Raw genomic sequence first — 21,666 nt, forward strand, 5'->3', positions numbered from 1 at the left:
TCTCGATCAATTATAAACCGAATTGTTTCATTATGTTGTGAGAATATATATATATATATATATATATATATATATATATATATATATATATATATATATATATATATATATATATATATATATATATATATGGGGTCTAAATTATGCTGATAGTTATTTAACACTAGGAGAAAAATAATAGTGAAATTACAAATAAATATTAACTAGTGTGTGCCCACAATTGAAAAAATTATATTGTAGGCACTTAATGGAGATATAGACTTGGCACCTAACCCAGAATTGTTTTTAATGTTGGGCTTCCCAATTTATATGGCTATATATCGCTACTCAATTAAATAACAACTCTTATTATTGTTGATAGTCAATCCCACCATAGTGCATAGCTAACTAGTCGAGGGAGATATTTATATAGAGATATATCAAGGATGAAAATAAGAAAATAATAGTGAAAACCCTTCTTATATTTTTCATGAAATTCTGGATATAAATTGTACGTAAATCAACTACGTTGTTTGCATAGTTAATTTGTTAATTGACTATCAAAATTCTTTAGTTTTTAAATATTAAATCTTGAAACAATAAGTCGATTTTAAAAGAAACATAGTTGATTTATTATTAGACTAGCGGGATCTATCTTGTAGTTGATTATGTATATTGTCACATGACAATACTAGAATCGATGGAAGAAAAATGGCGGTGAATCTGGAGAAGACGACTTCAGCTGAGGCCTTTGAAACGAAGTAGCCATACTTGAACGATTTTGTGTTCGGAGAAGTAGGTTGATAATTATGGGGAGGACTGACTTTCAATTTTTCCAAATAATTTGAAACATAACTTTAATTAGTTTTTACTTCCTAAAAAGATAGATTTTTCCCACAATTTTTACCCCTAATATAGGGGTATGAACGAGCCGAGCTCGGCTGTTTTGGTAGGCTCGAGCTTGACTTGTTAAAAAGCTCAAACTCGAAAAACTCGAGATCGAATTCGACATTTTTCCGTCGGTTCATCGCTCATAAGTCGGCTCAGCTCGTTTACAACCCCTACCCTAATATACAGAGACACTTATCCCATAGCATCTTTGCCCTGCTCTTAAGAATCATGACACTGTCCGAGTTTGCTTCACTTTCACACTTCCAACAATTTCAATTTCATCATTTTTGTACACCGTTGGATTTGGGGAATTTAAATGATTACATACCTAAATCAAGAATCTTTGTCATTTACAATAGTTTTAAAATATTGCAATTTAATTGATCAAAGTGTCTAGTTAAAAGTAAAAAAATAAAAGACAAATATTACAAGAACATACAGCTTTGGATTCCCAATTAAAATGAAAAAGTTTTTGTCTCTCAGAATCCAAAGCAATTACTTACAAATAAATTCCACAAAGGGTAAACACTAACATACAAAAAACAAATTAAATAAAAATAATAATAATAATAACTTGGAAGAATACATACTTTGAGAACCTGTTTTAGTTACAAACCTGTTTTTAAAGAGATAATTAATCTTCCTACAATTAGAAAAGCCTTCCATCAACTGCTAATTCAACAAACTGAAAAATACAACCAAACCCGAAAAAAAAAAAAAAAAAGAAAGAAAACACCCATTATATATAAATAGAAACGCCCGTTTTTTTTGTTTCTTAAATACATCACACGATTCCAAATCGAAGAACTTATGGCATGCGTATCGTTTCTATGTTCTTGCTCAGCTCCTCCAGTTTCTTCATCCTCAACCTCTCGCTTTCGCTCACCAGCTGCATATATACATACAATCATCAAAATTCAAATTCAAGCAATTACAAATTACGCACGGGAAATTTTTAAACCATAAAAAAAATTTAAAAAAAAATCGATTTTCAAGATTCTCCTCACCTCCATCAATCTAGTGATGAGTTGTACTTTTTCTTTGTTCTTGTCATTGAAAGCTTCAAGAGCATCTTTGTATTCTTTCTCCTGCGATAATAGATTCGAGTCCAATTACACCGAATAATTATCTTTTTTTAATTTTCCTTTTAAGTCGAATCTATCCATCAATTTTATTATAGAATTTAATGATGTTTTTATCAATCCGAACAACAAAAAAGAGTAGGAAACTAGGGATAATATGATCAATCACCTTCTTCTGGCAAGTGAGGCCAAGTGGTTTTAACTCCTTGTTAACCGAATCGATCTTCTTACGAACAACCGAGACTTCCTTCCTCATCGGATCGGACAATCCTTCCAATTCCTGAAACATTCATTTCATTCATTTATATATATATATATGTGTGTGTGTGTGTGTGTGTGTGTGTGTTCATATACATGAATATGAACAGTAACTTCTAACTTCAACAAGAGAGAATAATTGAATCATTAAATTGGAATAAATTAGGTTTTAAGTTTTATTTTAATTTTTCTTTTTTTTTTTTGGCTGAATCTACTTGGTTCAGGTAAGCATATACTTCAAGAAAAACTGAACCCACAAAAAAAAAAAAAAAAAAAAAATACAGTAGATCTCTGGGTTCAATTCCACAAGATTCACAAGAAATTAAGCAAAATTTCAGCAAGATTTCAGTTTAAGGAACAAACTTTGCCCTAAAAAAGACAGAAACCTAAGCAAAAACAAAAGGGGGGAAAATTGTAATAAAATAAAAAAAAAAATTACAGAGAGAGAGGAGAGAGAAAAAACCTCGCGAATGGTGGCCAAGCGCTTGGTTTCTTCCTCAATACGGCCGAGCTGAGCTTGAACTTTCTCCTTAACTTCCATCTTCTTCTTCTCAATCTCCTCTTCCTTTGCCCTAAAAGTTGAGAGCGCAGATTTGGACATCTCCTCGTCTTCTTTGGACAAGGTCCCGTTGAAACTCAAGCTGCCCGAAATCTGACCGGCTTGCATCAGCGACTGCTGGTTTTCCAGTGTTTTCTGCGTCTGCATCATTGCCATTCTTCAAACCCCCTTCCTTCCTTCTTCTCTCTTGTTTTCTTCTTTCTCTCTCTCTCTCTCTCTCTCTCTATGCTCAGACTTTCCCTCTTTCTCTCTCTAACTCTCTTTGGGGGGTTTCTTTCTTTCTTTGTTTCTCCTTTCGCTTTTGCTTTTGCTTTTGGAAATGGTGGTGATGATGAGAGAGAGAGAGAGGCTGTTTGCAGGTGCTTGTGAACGAGGCTGCGCTGCTGCTCTCTCTCTCTCTCTCTCTCTCTCTCTCTTTAAACTTATCAACTCAACCCCACTCTTCTTAATTGTTTAATTAACTACTTAATCTTTCATTAATCATACTCTATTTTTTTTCCTATCCCAAATTACAGTCACCCCTGAAGTATGGACAAATTTCGAAAAAACCCCTATTGTTTGGGTAATTACAATCACCCCTCCTTTTAAATATTTTTACATAAAATTTATGTAATTCGGTTATTTACCTAACCAAATCGTATATTCTATTGGCGTAACAAAATTTCGGTTCGGTTTTACCGATTTAACATCCATAAATTTATTTCTGAAGGGGTATTTTCGTAAGATAATACGTAATTAAAAAGGTGGTTGTAATTATCCAAACAGGAGGGGGTTTTCGTAATTTGACCGTAACTAAGGGGTGATCGTGATTTGCCCTTTATTTGTATAAAATATTTTATTGCGTTAACAATGTTGGGTCTACTTTGGTTGTATCTACTAAAAATTGAATTTCACAATTAAATGTTTAGTCATGCAATTAATTTTGTAGCTAGTTGCAAAATAATTTATTCAATAAAATTAATAGTTACCTAAGATGCATGGAACTTTCATGTAAACGTTTCCGTGTTTTGGGTACGTTTTGGAAACTGAAACTCCATAACACCTGCACGAAATGTTTCGGGGCCGTTTATTATAAATACCTAAAAGATTTGGAGATGTTCTAGTAATAATAAAAATATGGAAACTCGTTTCTGCTAAAAAAAAATTAAAAATCTATTTAAAGTAAAGACTTAAAATTGCGTATGTTTGAAAAATCTTAAATCTTGTATCTCCTTTTTTACTTATAGTGGCCTTTTGATATGTTTATAGATTTTTAATCGTATAGTAAAACAGATTTTTATGTCCAATTGTGAATTTGTGCTTTGATAATATGGATTGTGACTTCTAAGTTGAATATAATTGTGGGTCTACAATTGACTATGAGCATATATGTTAAACGTTTATAATATTTTTTTAGAATTTATAAACATGCCACTATACTTTTAATATTTACATATTTCCCTATACTATAATATCCAAATTTTTGGAATATAGGATTTCCCTGTTTCGCTGTGTTCGGCGTTTCCGTATCTGTACTGCATATATAGTTACCCTACCTTGCAATTGTTTTGTAGGTAATTAAAAAAATAAAGGCATTTTACTTCCTTAAAATGATACAATTTAAGATGTGATTATGTTAAATTGGTGATGTTATTGGCAAACCATAATATGAAATCTGAAATACGACCTCGTTCTCTTACTACAATTTATTTCAATAGACTAAAAAACATGGAAATGGGCGAGACTATGGTATAACTAGAATTACATTAAACCTATGTAGTACGAACACGGAAATCACGATACAAGAAGGAAACAGCATGTTCCAAAAATAAGGATACAGAAGCTCAGGGGAAACGTGTAAATATAAAAAAGTATAAGGGTATATTTAAAAAATGATATATAAACATATATAAGTTTTTATTTATATATTTTTTTTTCTTATTCTCATACAAATATATTCATAATATATTTTCCTATCAATTTGCAATTGATCATCAAATGATGTAAATAATTATGGAAGCAACAAAATTATTTAAAATTTGCTATTAAAAAATGTCTCTGATTGTTTAGAAATTACAAAATGACCCATAAGATGTTCGGTAGGGTTAGTAACACGTTCGGTTGGCAAGATTCACACTTTGTCAAACCCCCTACTAAAATCTATGTCCGATATTAAACGCTACTATTTCGTTAAATTAGTGACACCCCTCCCCCTGAAATTACTTTAATATGGAGTGACTAAACAAGTAAAATACTATTTTATCCTTCAAATTACATGCTAATTTTATTAAATATTCTTTTCATTAACCAATCACATATAATACTTGAATTTAACAGATTTAATATAAGATCTAATCCGATTAACCAAATGTCTTATTAACTAAATCCGACATCATCTAATCCAAACTAATCGACAAATATAAGTAATCGAACGAGCCCTTGGTGTGTGTGTGTATGTGTGTGTGTATATATATATATATATATATATATATATATATATATATATATATATATATATATATATATATATATATATATATATATATATATATATATATATATATATATATATATATAATATTGTTGTGAAAGAGTGCATAAGAGTGAAATGACCCAACTGTAAAACCACTTAGAAAAGATGATCTGCACAATATCCCTTTACTCAATGGATATGTCGTGTGTGTGTGTGTGCTGTGCCAAACTGTAAAACTTTGTCTTTTAATTACAACAATCCCTTCTTTCTTATTGGTTCATTTTCATTTCACCATTTTTCTTTTTTCAGTTATTGACCAATTCTGCCCTCAATTTTATCTACCCAAAAATTGAATACATGAATGACATCCGTTTACTAATTAAATATTAAATTAATTAATTAATTGAAAAAAAAAAACACCCTGCAATTTAATAGTTTGACTTATGCGATGGCCGGCCCTGAACATATATATAGATATTTTCGTATTAATTCTTGAATATAACATTCAGCATTAATATTTTGAGCTATCTTATACAATAAATAAAGCCTCAGTTTGATATGAAATATATATATATATGTGAGATATCAAATTCCACCCTCAGTCAATACTTCACAATATATATATATGTTGGACTTCAAAATATACTATTAAATAGCAAAATCGGTCTTTAATAATATATCAAGGTCAATCAAACCTATCAAACAGTGCATCAAGATTATCATCGATAATAATATTGTCCATGTAATATTTGGGATATAAGTGATGCGCATGTTACGCAAAACTCGTTGCTACACGAAATTTTTCATAAAAACCTAAAAAGATTTATTTCATTAACTGAAACCGGCATACATTAATTTTTATTTATTTATTTATTGAAGTGCCCGAAATGCCCTTCTCTCACTTGATTGGATTTATTTGAAACATTTAGGCCTTGTAATTCAGAAGAAGAATTCTTAAAATGTGAGCCTGCATGCAGACAGAGATTATTAGTTAGTTTATTACAAAAGAGATTTGTCTTTATTTGTAATTCATGAATTTGCACATGAAGGAAGGATGAATGAGGGGCTGTCTTTTGTAATTATATTAGATAGTAGTTAAATTAGTTTTATACCTGCTGCCTGGTTCAACTAACTTTTCTAGTCCTTACACATGTATATAAATAATTGTTTTTTTTTACAGGCCAAAAGTTAGGTATTTCAAATTATTATTTTTATATACACTAAACTGTTTATTTTATTTTAGAGAATGCAGTAGGTATATGAATTAATATATTATGGAGCAAACTACATGCCATTTCGTAACGCAATATCCTTTTGGGCTGGTTGAAAGTTAGGACAGCTATTCACATGTGCACTCGATATATATATATATATGCTCTATTTTTCTTTTTTTCATTACAAAAGTTTAGGGTAAATTACAGCTACGCCCCTGATGTAAGCTAAAGTAACTTTAAGGACCTTATGGTGTTGGTAATTACAGCCACACCCCTTAAATAATACCGGAGCCCCAAGATTCCATGTATGTTTTCGGGACTAATATGCACTATATTTGTTTTCCGCGGGGCCGTTAATGCTAACATAGATGAAAATTTATAAATCTTATATAAAATAATAAGGATTTAAGAAATGTTAGGAGCGTCATGTCACCCCTAGTTCTATGTTGTCTCTATCACTGCCTGAAACTAATAGTCTGGTAGGAATTCTAATAATGTTTTAGGGACTTTAAAATTATTTTAGCATACTTTAGAGGTGCGGATGTAATTTACCCTAAACATTAACATATAATATACTTATCGTCAATATTAGATATGTACCCACAAATTATATTCAACTTACAAGTCACAATCCGTATTATCAATGCATAAACTATCTATCTTCATACAAATTTGTTTTACTATAGGATTAATATCTATAACAAATATCAAAAGACCACTAAAAGTAAAAAAAGAGACATAAGATTTAAGTTTTTTCAAACATATGCAATTTCAGTCTTTATTTAAAATAAATTTGATTTTTTTAGGAAACGAGTTTTCATTTTTTATTATTACTAAAAATATCCCCGAAACTTCTACTTATTTATAGAAACGGCCAGAAATGTTTCGGGCGTGTGTCATGTCCGAAACGCGGAACGTTTGTGCACAAAAAAATTCGTGCATCTTAAGGTTAGTGGTACGTGACAAATCTAGGTTCAGATATAGATAGCCCACAATTAAAGATCGTGTGCGTTCATGTATGTTACGTTAAATGAACCATAAGTATATACATCTGAACTCGAGATTGAAACGCATCTTAAGTTATATTCGTAATCGAGTTTTACTATCAGGAATCGAGTTCGAATAGTTGATATTGAAAAAATATGTTGATGCTACTACATATTAAAAAGTTTTGGTGTTTAGTGTGGAGTGGAAGGAAAGGTCACCTTACCTCACCAACCATTAAATTTCCAGAAAGGAATGAAAATCTTTAACAATAAAAATAAAAAATAAATAAAAAAATAAAATATATATTATATATATATATATATATATATATATATCTTAAAAGCCGTAAATACTATAAAAATCTGGCAGCAGCAAGATAGTGGCTTAGCTAAACTTTTGACAAAAAAAAAAAAAATTGAAAATAAAATAAAATAAGACAACCTTTACAATTTGGATTTCGAAGGAAGAATCTCCTTTTAACTAAGTTGATATATATACACTAATATAAATAAGTATTGTGACAGTATTTCTATACCACTTTTTCTTCTGTCTTTCCCTTTTTTCTCTATACTTTAATATTTAATTATACTAATATATTCGTTAGTTGGGATAGTTGGATCAACTTATACTTTATATATTCTAAAATGATATAATTATAAAGTTAATGGTGAGGCCCCCCATCTTATCACTTGAGTGCTCATCAATATTAAAAAAAATAATGCTGGCCAAAGGAATTCGCACTAACATATACAGATAGATTCGTCTCTTATATAATATCTTACAAACGACACGAAAAATTTAAATAATGTTAGGTTCAAGTAAGAAAATATTGACAAGAAAATCAAACTCATCGCGCAGAATTTGCCTAGTACATATTACACCTCCAGAATAATTTGAGGACAATTACCAAATAGTAGAATTAAGGGAAAATTATGGCAATCATTTGGGATAAGATTAAATTACGAAAAACTCCATTTTATTTGGATAATTACAACCATTCCCCTTAATTATATATTGTCTACCCCTCGTTCAGTAGATAAATGTGGCAGCATAAGGCTGATTGTGTAAGAGACAATACATAATTAATGAGGTGGTTGTAATTACCCAAACAAAATAAGTTTTTCGTAATATGATCTTATCTCAGGTGTGGTCGTATTTGCGGTACAATTAATTAGTGCACATATGACATATCAATATATTGTTTATTTTGTAGGAAAAATAAATAAATAATGGAAAGTGGAAGAATTTGAAATGTGAAATGAAATAGTAAAGGAAAATAATATCTGAAATGGTCAGTGCATTGGGATTGGTCCCTGCTTCCCCAAATGGAACCATCTTCTCTTCTCCATCCGGTTTTTGTTTTCTGTGTAATTAAAGTGACTATTCATCCACATATGTCCACAATCAATATTAACAATTTTTGTTTCTAGTTTCTACATTGAGTTGTACTATTCAACACATTAATGAAGCAAGAGATTCTAATTTTGTGCATGATTTTATATTTTTTTTTTATAAATTATTAATTAATTAACAAGTGTTTTCATCATTTTTTTTTAATAATGTAATTAAAATAATTTGTTACATGTGAGTTTTGTGTAAAGTCTTATTATATATAGGCCCAAAATATAAGGACCTACATTTAAGTAATGTGGTGCATAGTGAATCGGTTAGGTTTTGTTTCGGAGCCCCAATCTGCATTCATTTATGCCCGCTTGGTAATCGATAATATTCTTGTTGCTTACTAAACATGCGACGGTGAATTGATTGGAGATATTTGTCTCTAAATTTTCATATTGTGCATCTGGAGAGTTTAAATTCGTATCACGTACGTACCTATTCACATCAAGTTACATTACACGAATAAAATGCATAACAAGAGGGAAAATGGCTTTAAATTTGAGGCAACGTGGCTCAAAAATCCCTAGTGCGACAAAGTACGTAGTGGAGGAAAGTTGAAATAGGAGATGCGGTTTTATCGGTTGGGATTGAAACAATGGAGCTCATGTTCATTTGGAGAAGTAAAGAAGTGGGTTGAAAATATAAAGAAAAAGATTTTTATGCTCAAGAAAGGATGGAGATCCGAGTAAACGACAAGGAGACCATCGAGTTATTCCGGAAGCTTGATGATTTGTTCGACAAAGAGGAGATGATGTGGAGACAAATGGCCAAATTTCATTGGATTATATTAAAGTCATGCCAAAGCTTCGGCTAGGAAACAGAAAAAAAAAAAAAACACCATTGTGGGACTTAATAGATCATAAAATGAGTAAAAATAATTTATTAGATCATTATCCAAACACTTTACAGAAATAATTTTAAAAGTAAAACTTAATAACTTATCAATTTTTAAAATCAGTTATATATTAGATATAAGAGCTTATCAATTATTTAAAATAAACTTAGGTGGTGTTTGCAAATGCTTTTTGAAAGTGATTATGCGGTTTTTTTTTGCTCATAATCTGTTTTTAGGTGTTTGCAAAATCAACTTTTGCTTTTGCTTCTCTTAAAATAATCTGCTTTAAGCTATTTTTTTAAAAGCACCCATAACCCTGCTTTTTCAATTTTAGTTCATTTTACGAAATATTTGCAAACACCCCCAACTTTTAGAAATAAACACTTAAAACTAACTTAAATCACAATCACTAACTTCTGCTTTTAAATAATCATTTGCAAACACCACCTTAGCCAAACATGCTCATAATAGATGAATGAAGAAACTTCCACACAACAGTACAACAAAAGGTTGTTATTAATTTGATGACCAAATAACTAAGAATTAGGACCAATTCTATATCTAGACCAAGTAAACCTTAGACCAAGTAAACTTTAATCAGAGAAAAGGGGAGTACTGTAGTAGAACCTCGATAAATTCATATTTGATAAACTAATAACCTCGTTTAAATAATTTCTTCTGGTCCTGATTCGGTAAAAATCTATTAAATTATTAGTTCAATAATTTAATATTTCACTAAATTAATAAGATTTTGTTCGTCCAGACTCTATTAATTTATAGAGATTTATCTATAGATTATAAATGACATGAATATATTTGGCATTATATTTTCATCCACATGCATGTGGAATTATCCGAAAGATCCGAAGTAATTTTGATTAAGCTTTACTCAAAAAAAAAAAAAAAAATTGATTAAGCCACCAAAATTAATTAATTAATTAATTAATTAGTAATTAATTAGAAAAGCTGGTCAAAATATACAGCGGCCTGCATTATCCGACAATTATGATTCCTTAGTTCACCTATTTTAGGTTGTTTGTAGAAAACCATAATTAATTGGTTAAAGAGACATAAACAAAGTCCAAAGTCTATTATGATTTTGGATTATTTTTTTATTTGTCTTTTCCAATAAGACAATGGGATATTTACAATTATTTTTGGGCAAATTACAACCACCCTGAGGTATGGTCAATTTACGAAAAACCTCCTCTTGTTTGGATAATTATATCTACCCTTCTCAATTATGATTTTTTCTTACACCTCCACCCTTATGGTGTCAAATTCAACATAATCATCTAGATTTCGTGGAATGTGCTCTAGTTTGTACTCGTTTTGTGTACAATGTAATATTTAATGCACCAGAATCTGATATTTACAAGCCAAAAAACACATATCATGATCATCTTGCTTCAAAATGTGGAATTCGAATGGGATAAATCGGTTACAAAAGTGATAATATTCCATATAATCTAAAAGATTCCACTAAATTTGAAACCGCAAGGGTGGACGTGTAAACAAATTTATAGTTGAGGGAGGTGGTTATAATTACCCAAACAAAATGGGTGTTTTTGTAATTTGACCATACCTCAGGGGTGTGGTTGTAATTTACCCATTATTTTTACAAACATGGTACGTATTTCAAATGCCGGGGTCGGCGGTTGGTCAACTAGAAGACTAAATATACAATTTAAGGCAACACATTCGTATTCAATTCATTAAGAGCAACTCCAATGGGAGTATCAAATGGATTATCAAACCCATAAACTACCTTTTTGATATCCCAAAATTAAAAATTTCTACTCCAATGGGAGTATCAAAATGGGTAAGTATTTTGATAATCTACCTCTTCATAAGTAAAAATACATCCTGGAAATTGAGTTATCAAAAAATTAACCACCTAAACATCCAATCACAAAATGACACGTGGCAATTACAAATAAAATCAGTAAAAAACTTCCAATTGATTATTAATTTTGATAACAATGGTTGGAGTAGATGAATTGCAAATGAATATTAAAATATTATCTTAATTATCAAATGAATATTTGATATTTCAATTTTGATGTTTTGCATTGGAGTTGCTCTAATTAAGAAAATTCAAAATAGAGTCATAGAAATTTATCCAAAATAGGTTATGTAGAAATTCATCAATTTTTTAGTGTACTTCAATTCCATCCACAAACTAATTTAACTTCAATTTCCTGCCGGTCAATGTTCAAGGGGTGAAATGTAATTTAGCCGCATTTAAAATTACATTTCATCGGAGATTCAAACCCGGAACAAAGTGAACATGATGATGTATCCACAATAATGTTAAGGCCAAATAAGCAAAATCCATAATAAAAACGTCAGTGCAAAAACAATCCGGTCGGATTTAACATCGCACGTAACGAAGCAGTATATCTCCTGGATTAGTTATCTTATTTCAGAAAGAAAAAAAAAAATCCGTCACCAACCAGGATTAAGAGAATGTACACTAGGGAGAAAGAAAAAAAAAAAAAAAAAAAAAACGGGTCGTTCGACTTCCGTACACACAAGTATTGAAGCTTGCGGATATATTATAAACATGTACGGAATTTATGCTGATGCCATTAGCGATTCATATAACTACTTAACTGGTGGTTGCCTCCCTGCCTTTGCATCTTTTTTCGTCTCAGTTGCTTGCTTCTAGTAGGCTTTTTTGGTGGGGGCCACATAGGGCGGCGATAACTTGAATTGTGTCACCTAACATTAAACTTGTCAAACGTTAGGGCTAACTTGGACATCGATTGGTTCTGCTTCAACTTCTGCCAAGGCATAGACGACTGCTGTTCTAGAAGGTGCGTATATGTAAAACGAACGAGGCCTGTCGTCCTGCCACCCTTCCTGTTTTACATCATATTCAAGAAAATATCATATTTAATTTTTTTTAAATAATTTTGAAGTGTGACCAATAATTTATACTAAAATCGGAGGTAGATCATCTTACAGAGGTGAAATACTCGGCCTCGTGACTGATTCTACCGAAACCTCCGAATAATTTATCGTCCGAGTCCAAAGCAACCTGAAAAGTGTAGGATAGCATTGATTTTTCGACAAAGGAATACGTACAACCTTGAAAGAGGAAAAAATAACTTTTTCTCGACATACCTTGTATTTTCCGGGCTTTAAGCAGCCTACTCGATAATCTGAATAACTTTTACTCCAATGGAAATTGAAGACGAAGAGTAAGTTCCCCCTTTCAAATACGATCACCCTATCTGCTTCATCCTTCCTCGATATATACTGATGCTCTGATGTCATGAACTGCAAAAATATTTCCATTCTAGATTTTTTAACCGTAAAGCAGTAGAATAAAACAAGATCCTTCAACAATAATCTTAAAATAACATAGGAGGAACAATGCATATCAATAATCTTAAGCAATTATTAATGTTATTCCTGCGCTTAACGAAAAATAAATCACGTAATTAAGGCGAGAAATTGGTGCAAGAGAATACGTACGCCGTAGTTTTCTTCGAGATGTTGCATTGCTTGGTCAAATTCTTGCAGCCCGTGATATCTTAAATACTCTGCATCACCCTGGATATGCATCAAAACGTTAAATTGAAGACATTTGTATTTTCTTTTATCAATAATGTAATTTTTCGATTAGGATGCCGAAGCTACGAGCCAAAAACTAAAGCTAATAATTTCTTTTGAGAAATTATAACAAATTTTGTGAATGAAAGAAACAGATACGTAAAACCATTCTTGTAATATACAGTAAACAGTCTTCATTTTGTCTACAAACTCAAGTCCAATAAGAACTTTAAAAATAAGCCGAAGTGCCATTTCGTAATTTTTGAGGTGCTTAAAGAACTTTATCCAATCATCAGTTTCAAGCAAGGCAGGAAATTTGGCAAGGAATCTAAAAAACGTAAAATAATGATTTGCTTAATTGAGGGCATAACTTACCAAATCAAACCTACGCCTGCACTTGTCGTAACTGTTGCCATTTCCTGGAATGACTCTGCCATCGGGAAGATGTTGGTCGCCTCTCGGAAAATCTATCCACTCTGAAAGAAGAAAAAAAAAAAAAATTCCAAGGAAGGAGTTAATAAAAATTTCTTTGGATTTTAGAAAATAAAAAGGGTAAATTACAACCACTCCTGAGGTATGTTCAAATTACGAAAACCCCCTCATGTTTGGGTAATTACAACCACCCCTCAACTATAAATCTTCTTACATGTCCACCCTTGCGGTGTCAAATTTAGTGGAATCTTTTAGTTTATATGGAATATTCTCAACTGTATACCCATTTTATCCCATTCGAACTACACATTTTGAAGCACGATGATCATAAAGATGTGTTTTTTGGCTTGTATATATCAGATTGTGGTGTATCAGAAACTGCATTTTTACACAAAACAAGTACAAACTAGAAGATTATGTTGAATTTGACACAATAACGGTGGACGTGTAAGAAGATTTATAGTTGAGGGGAGTGATTGTAATTATCCTAACATGAGGGGGGTTTTTGGTAATTTGACTATACCTCAGGGGTGGTTGTAATTTACCCAAATAAAAATGATTTTCTCTCGTGTACACAAAATACGAATTCTTGCCAATAAAAAAAAAAGAAAAGGGTTCGTGTTTGTACCAGGATGTCCAAATTCATTTCCCATGAAATTCAGGTACCCTTCGCCACCTAATCCCATTGTAATAAGCCTAATCATCTTGTGTAACGCTATTCCACGGTCTATCAAAGGAGTCGATGGTCTATCCACAGCCATGAAGTCGTACATATCCTGAGAAAATAGATACAGACCATCTCATTTTCGAGAATTACTAATAGTACACGTATACTTTGTTCTGGCGTAATTTTTAAATAAAAAAGTATGTATCACCTTATCCATCAACCAGAATGCAATAGTTTTATCTCCAACGAGGGCTTGGTCATGACTTTCTGCATAGCAAACACATTTTTCCCGCCACCTTCTATTTGTAAGTGTGTGTATAATATCTCCCATGCTCCACTCTTCGTCCCTTTTCCTGCATTAAAATAATAATCCAGAAAAAAAGGAGATACCGAAATTTAAAATTTGATATTCTATAGTGAGTAATATCGTATTTGATCGAATCTAGAAGGCGAAGGGAGTTTGTATTGTATGTTTTTTCATGATTTTTGTTTCTCTGATCTCTGATTGTTTTATCCCAACTCCATGCGCAAAAAAAAAAGGAAATTAAGTAAAAGAAATATCCATTTTGTAGAATCGAAATCGCACTTTTTTTTCGTGATACTCTAATGAATAATAACTCGAAGAAGAATTTGAGAAGGGCAACATACTTGAGAGTTTCGATCCACTTATCAGCGATTGCCATGTGTAGACGGTAGTCGAATCCCATACCTCCATCTTGAAGAGGAATACAGAAAGCAGGCATACCACTGACCTGAAATTCAAAGAATAGAAACAAAGATTAAATGGAAATAAAATACGAAGCACGTAGTAAATTGTTTCGACATGATTCAGAGAAACTTACATCTTCCCCGATGGTTATGGCTTCGGGAAAGAGCCCGTGGATGAGATCATTAACCAGCATCAAATACGCTACAGCATCGACATCTGTCGCAAATCCAAAGTACTCGCTGTAGTTCCCTGTAAATGCCATCTTTTAAAAAAAGAAATATTTCTTAGTCGAGAATCAAGATCAATGAGTACAATGCATAGAAACAAAATATTCTTGAAAGTCAAAAATCAGAATAATCCTTATAAAAAGTGACGTCGTTTTTCCGTATAGTACCTGTAAACCGTGGTGAGTATACATCATTGACGTCACACCGTCAAATCTGAAACCGTCGAACTTGTACTCATCCAACCACCATCTCGCATTAGAGAGAAGAAACCTTAAAACCTAGAATTGAAGGCGTATGTTAGAAGCCGATTCTGGTGAGAAAATTGTAAGACATTCGCAACATATTCTTGTGACATTGTAAATCCAGACAGTACATACTTCCCACTGTCCGTAGTTGAAAAGACGAGAATCCCACATCCAGTGATAGCCCCGTGTGCCGGAGTGGAAGTAACAGCTATCAGTGCCATCAAACATGTTCAGTCCATCCAACGTATTGTTCGATGAATGGCTGCAGATATCGAGAGTTTCTCGATGTCAATGAAAGATAAAAGAATTTCTTGCAGAAGAACTATACAATGACGAAAAAAGCGAACACTAGTTTAATCAAGAACTATGACCTAAGATACATGACGGGTGCGGCCGTGCGGGTGCATTTGGACGGAAAGATTTGAGGGAGGAATTTCAAATTAATAATAAATCCGTAACAAACGAAGTTTTCTCTGAGATAAGCATAAATCTACTAAATATTATATAATCTATCAAATTATCTAACAAATGTAGTGTTGAAAAGATTTATGACCATGCATAACTTTATCCTTATGGTTGAAGAAAAAGATTTTCAACAAAATTTGCTAAGACAAATGCAGTAATGCACTGCATATCGAACCAAGAACGCAAAAACTCGGAACATGTGGAAACAAAATATTGTAAGAGAATATTTGCAGTTCAGCTAAATACAGGTTATTAGCGAGCGACAATGCTTGAAATTCACAGACCATTTACTGTTGCAAACCTAATTATGTTAGAATGTCAGAATCCAAGGTCCGTACAAAACTAAAAGATTCTGGAATTTAGAATTTGTATCGAAAATTAAAATGAGCTTCGTTGCTAATATACTAATGGAATAAAATGTTCGGATGTATAAATCATAAATACTGGTGTAAAAATCTTAATATACCTGTGCACGATATCCATGAGAACAACCAATCCCAACTCGTGAGCTTTATCTATTAAGGACTTGAGATCATCTGGAGTGCCAAAACGACTGCTTGGCGCAAAGAAATTTGTCACGTGGTAACTGACGCAAGCAAACAAAATATTTTGTCAAAAGCCAACATTTAAAAAAAAACATAAAAATCGGATAGGAGAAAGGACGGAATTCAGAGGACTTTGCAAGTACTAGTTTGACAATGACGAGGTAAACTAAGTATCGAATGGAGTGGGACCCGTTACCCGAAACTGGCATAGTATGAATGCTCCTGAATTGCCATTATTTGAACAGCATTATATCCAAGTTTCTTGATTCGAGGGAGCACTTCATCTCTGAAGTTGGCATATGTATTTATAACAGGCTCCTGCATCAAATGTCGGGAAAAAATATGACTCAGTTAAAAATACTGAATACCCAACATTTGGAACATCAGATCGAAATTTCTTTCTTTTTTCTTTTTTTTTTTTTTTTTTTTTTTGAGGAAAAAAATAAATTAGTTCGGAGATTGTCAGCAACTTCAGTTATATTGGCATGTGTTGATTTGAAGATCTTATTTTTTCCCTGCCAATTGAATTGACCAAATATCTATTTATACATAAAATAATAATTATATTTTCGGTTCATATTGTTCAATGTTGTTTTCCTATGCAAATTATTGGCATTTTCAGAATTTTTTTCACAAAATGAATCGAACATATCTAATTTATCCAGTTTTATCATCTGTTCAAGTTACGGCATTTTGTAGCTTTATTCAATATAGAGATTTACAAATTGAAACCACATGCATCAATGCTACATGAAATACAGGTAAAAATTATACATAAATGGTTTTGCATGTAAGAGAAACATAGAATTCCAATGTATTTCATAAGAGAGAATAGATACACACCGTGCTACTCATTCCAACGTGGCACTCATATATCCGGAGAGATTTCGGTTTGCTCGGACGAGGATGTTTAAAAACATATCTTTCCTGCAAATATATTACAAAAGAGTATCCTAAGCCAACATGAAGAGACGACAGGAAGTATACCTTGATAAATCTTCATCGTTTATCCAATAGTAATTAGTGGCCAGGCAAATACAACAAATAGAGAAAACTGCGGTACATCTACTGGAGGATCGTAATATATTCCATTATACGGAATTTCACCGGGAGCCTGCACAGAAAACTTGATCCAAGCTGGAATAGAGTCTTTGATACCAGATGGAGTATCCATACGAATCTACATTTAAAATATATAAGGAATTAATGATGGTGATTATTCGGTCATTATAAAAAAATTATAATATTTCTATACATTATAAGAAGTTATTCAATTTTTAACTAGTTACGAAAATTACTAGTTAAGAGAAATATTACCTTTACACGGGAACCATGGGGAATAGCTGGAGATCCGTCTGCATTGTTCGGTAGAAAGATCTCCCAAACACCAAATTCATTCTGTTAAAAAGCTCAGTGAGTTTAATTGTGTAACGGAAATAGATAGATAATATCGTAAACCAAAATGTAACGAGAAATAAAAAATAACAGGTTTAAGAAGAAAACGAATATTGCAAGATAAGGAAATTTTCTAGCAATACTAAGCATGAGGATAGAGAAAGAAAAGCTTACGCGAGTCATGACGTCAGCATTAGCATTCCAATTGTTGAAATCTCCAATAAGTGACGCCGACTGCGTTAGAATTGTAAAAAATAAAATTATTATAAAAACAACGAATTAAAGAAGAAAAAGGTGAAAAATATTATTAAAAAAAACAATTGTTTCGGAACAAATTAGAGTCGGCATGAGAACTATGTGCCTAAGATACTAATTTAGACGTCGTCTGCAGCATATATCCTTTTTATTAATATACGAAAACGATGAGCAGCAATAACCTTGGCTCCAGGTGCCCATTCCCTGTAAGTAATACCCGTTTCACTGCCAATACAAATTTAGAGAAACTTTTAGTATCGATATATCGTATGATTGATTTTCTTTAATCAAGAAATTCTATCGATAATCACATAATATGTGCTTCCTTTTTCAGAAAACAACTTCAAGAAAGATGTCACGTGAAATTTCATTTATGTGAGAGATGACTAAGAATCTTTAATGATGCTACGAAGATACCTACACAGAACCTAGATACATACCTGCGATTAAAACCAAGTTTCTCGTAACCACGAGAAAACACTTCCAATCCACCTTCATACTTGTCAATTGCGTCACGTAATTTTTTATACTGGCCGTACCTGTAAAAAAAAAACAAAAAGATGTCGTGATACAAACAAATAAATCAACTTCTAATTTATAAATGCAGCTCCAAAAATTGTTAAACACTGTCAGAAAGCTCGAACGACAAGTTCATAATTAGATTTAGGAGTGTCCTAACATGAATGGAGAAGAACACAGGGAAGCTTTAAGTTTCTAATAGTATATTATTATATGAACATAAAATTTCGAAAACCTAAAAATATATTCATTCATATTTCAGCAGAGTTGGTCCGGACAAGCTCACCGATAATCGAGATGTTCGCGGTAATTGGTCAAAAGTGTATCTATTTCGTATATTTTCTGACCGGCTCCAGGTGGAGGGATGACCCTTTCTTTGACCATTGAAGATTCGTCAGCTATTGTTTTAGATATCGAGTATGATTTTCCTTCAGTATTTAATCCAGCATCTTCATCTAGTAGTTGTACAGAGGCGGAATCTTTCCCTTTAATTGCTTCACCAGAAATTTGTTGCTCAATCAACTGTTCTTGTTCTTTAACGATCGGTCCATCTACACTTTCTAGATTACCTGATATCTAGGAAAAGAAATCACACGGGGAAAAGAAAATCAATGAAGAGAGAACAAACTGATGTTCTAAGTATTGGAGAATATAGACCAAATTGAAGTTAAGAATCCAGGTTATACGCATACAGTTAACACGTAAGGAGAATCCAAATAAAGCATAATAAATACTTGAATGGAATGGCTTCGCCTATCCTCCGTTAATATTCTTTATTAATGATCTTATATCATGTAAATGTTTATCACAGGAAAATGAAGTAAAATCATTCAACTTCGATGTACTAGATAATAAGTAGCAATGTCAGATTTACTTGAGCTCCGTTTTTTTTTTTTTTTTTTTTTTTTGCAGTATGTAGTATAATCTACACAGTCCATTTAGGCATCTACACTTAGTCTCAAACCTCAAGGTTAAAGAAGAAAATCACCTGCTACAAATCAATTATCAAAACCACCGACTCAAACCAATTTTCTCTCTTAAAGGTTATTTCTTGAATTACATATCTTTAAGTATGTTCTTGATAATTTGGAAATCTTGGTTTTCCAGGCTAAATAATGAAATCCCAGATTTCGAACAGGGGCAACGGGAAAATTAAATTATAGTAGCTCAAAGAAGCGCCTAAAAGTAAGTGCATACTTGAGTCAGTTTTTAGACCAAACCAACATTGCAAAACCGGAAATAGTGGTTGTGTTATTCTTTTCTATTCTCTTTTCCGAAAAAGAAAAAATCGGTTTACTAGTTTACTAGGCCCCAGTAGAATGCTATTGTATTCGGCTGGGGCAAAGGGATTTAAATCTGACATGCCTGTGAAGTGTCTGAAACTATCTCTAAATTCTCTGTCGGGGAAGAAGAGCCGTCACTCTCAGTGCCTGGAACAAGCACCTTCTCTGGTGCAGTTGCCATACTAGGTTGAAAGCCCGACTCGTAAGCCTTTCCACCTGAAAATATCATCCCTGCAAATAGCAAATAAGCACTAGATTTTAGCAAAATCTTTCTAAGAACAGTCAATTCGACAATCTAAATTTTCTGAATTGCATTTACTATTTTGAGAATCGCATTAGGCCCAATAATCTAGACACACACGGGCACCAACGCAGTGAGCTTCCCCCAAATTAAGTGAATGTTAGACCACATTTGACATTACTGAAGATCCTAAAATTGGGGGAAAAAATGACATGATCGAAGAAGATGATCCACCATAACACCATGAAGAAATTGAACTAAAATCGACGATCGACTGAATCATCCGCACTTGTATTCACTCCAGTCACTGTGTTATAAATACAATTTACCTCCAAAATCAAAACCCCCTAGCTTAATTTTCGATGCGAGAACAGATCAATTTCAACCCAAATTTCATTCAGGTAACAGAGTAATTGATGCCATTGAATAAAATGAAAAAAAAAAAAAAAAAACACACAATTTCGAATTCACTTACGCGAATGGAATTTGTTTTTGAGGAAAAAAGGAAGATGCGCGGCGCTCCTCCGATCGACATGGCCGAAACCGCAGCTTCCCACCTTGTACGCCGCCGATGGTACGGTGGGCAGCCGCACTCCAGATAGCGTATAAACCATTCCACTAAAAATAATTAAAATTTCCTGGCTTGTGAAAAGAAAGTGAAGAAGAAAAAAAAATAAAAAATTAATTGTTTGATTGTGACAGATCTGCGGCGAGCTCAAGGTGCCATGAAATCCGTGAAGAGGTTGGCGATAATGAGTGAGAGAGTGTGAGTGTCCAAGGAGAAGGAGCTACGTGTGATGGAATTGGAATTGGAATGGGTATTTTTGCATGGGAGATTGGGGTAGGTGGGGTCCACCAGTCGCACCATCATCGTCCGATCTTGGCGCGTGGGCCTCTCTCATCACATGGGCTTAAGCAATATCTCTTCCAAAATAACCCACACCCAAAATATATACGTGTGGTTGTTGATTCTTTGATTTTCTTTCTTTTTCTTGTGTTTTATCGTTTCCTTTTTAGTATCTCTCTGACCAAATCGCATATTCGTTTTTTTTAATCTTTTTTTTTTTAGTGGGAAATAAAATAAATACTTTTTTTTTTCTTGTTATTGGTTAAGCATTGAGATAAGATAATGTGGTTTGGTACAAAATTATATTATGTTGTATTAGGAGTGGTTTAAACAGGGATGATAATAGATAGGGTTTGTTGGGTCTTAGACCCGGAATCGAGCTGTTTTGGACGGGTTTGGTAAATTAAACGGTTCTTCTGGATTGGATAATGGGTTATATATATATTGATATGCCTAATTGGGTCAATCCAATGGGCTTACAATTTATTTACCTACGGGGTACGAGCCCAATATTGAAGACCACAATCACCGAAGCCCAATCACCTTCAAATAAGGTTCGGGCCCAACAATCTCATCTAAAGCTCTCATGTTTAGCTAATAACAAAGGTTTGAACTCATTA

General features: G+C 32.7%; 2 protein-coding genes across 4 annotated transcripts; both read right to left on the reverse strand.

The window, feature by feature from the left end:
- Window positions 1-1,417: 1,417 nt before the first annotated feature.
- LOC105960483 (hypothetical protein) lies at window positions 1,418-3,247 on the reverse strand. Its single transcript, XM_012984668.2, has 4 exons — window positions 2,674-3,247; window positions 2,122-2,232; window positions 1,878-1,958; window positions 1,418-1,759 (listed from the first exon to the last, which is right to left on the reverse strand). Exons 1-4 carry the CDS (start codon window positions 2,923-2,925, stop codon window positions 1,679-1,681), a joined length of 525 nt encoding a protein of 174 aa, XP_012840122.2. The 5' UTR covers window positions 2,926-3,247; the 3' UTR covers window positions 1,418-1,678.
- An 8,721-nt stretch (window positions 3,248-11,968) lies between these two features.
- Window positions 11,969-21,353, reverse strand: SBE2.2 (starch branching enzyme 2.2). 3 transcript variants are annotated; one of them, XM_012984666.2, is made up of 22 exons: window positions 20,675-21,353; window positions 20,041-20,189; window positions 18,962-19,251; window positions 18,597-18,695; window positions 18,339-18,381; window positions 18,076-18,135; window positions 17,824-17,904; window positions 17,570-17,686; window positions 17,350-17,433; window positions 16,703-16,824; window positions 16,428-16,547; window positions 15,629-15,758; window positions 15,419-15,529; window positions 15,158-15,286; window positions 14,964-15,067; window positions 14,524-14,668; window positions 14,277-14,424; window positions 13,592-13,692; window positions 13,139-13,216; window positions 12,785-12,940; window positions 12,624-12,698; window positions 11,969-12,520 (listed from the first exon to the last, which is right to left on the reverse strand). In XM_012984666.2, exons 1-22 carry the CDS (start codon window positions 20,811-20,813, stop codon window positions 12,395-12,397), a joined length of 2,607 nt encoding a protein of 868 aa, XP_012840120.2. In that variant the 5' UTR covers window positions 20,814-21,353; the 3' UTR covers window positions 11,969-12,394. The 3 variants fall into 3 exon arrangements, with proteins under 3 accessions (XP_012840120.2, XP_088681054.1, XP_088681055.1); XM_088824928.1 differs by having other exon boundaries at window positions 18,962-19,244; window positions 20,037-20,189; window positions 20,675-21,119; XM_088824929.1 differs by having other exon boundaries at window positions 18,962-19,244; window positions 20,675-20,995.
- Window positions 21,354-21,666: the final 313 nt, after the last annotated feature.

This window comes from Erythranthe guttata, chromosome 10, assembly GCF_056151865.1.
Source record: "Erythranthe guttata isolate IM_541 chromosome 10, IM_541, whole genome shotgun sequence".
NCBI classification, from domain to species: domain Eukaryota; kingdom Viridiplantae; phylum Streptophyta; class Magnoliopsida; order Lamiales; family Phrymaceae; genus Erythranthe; species Erythranthe guttata.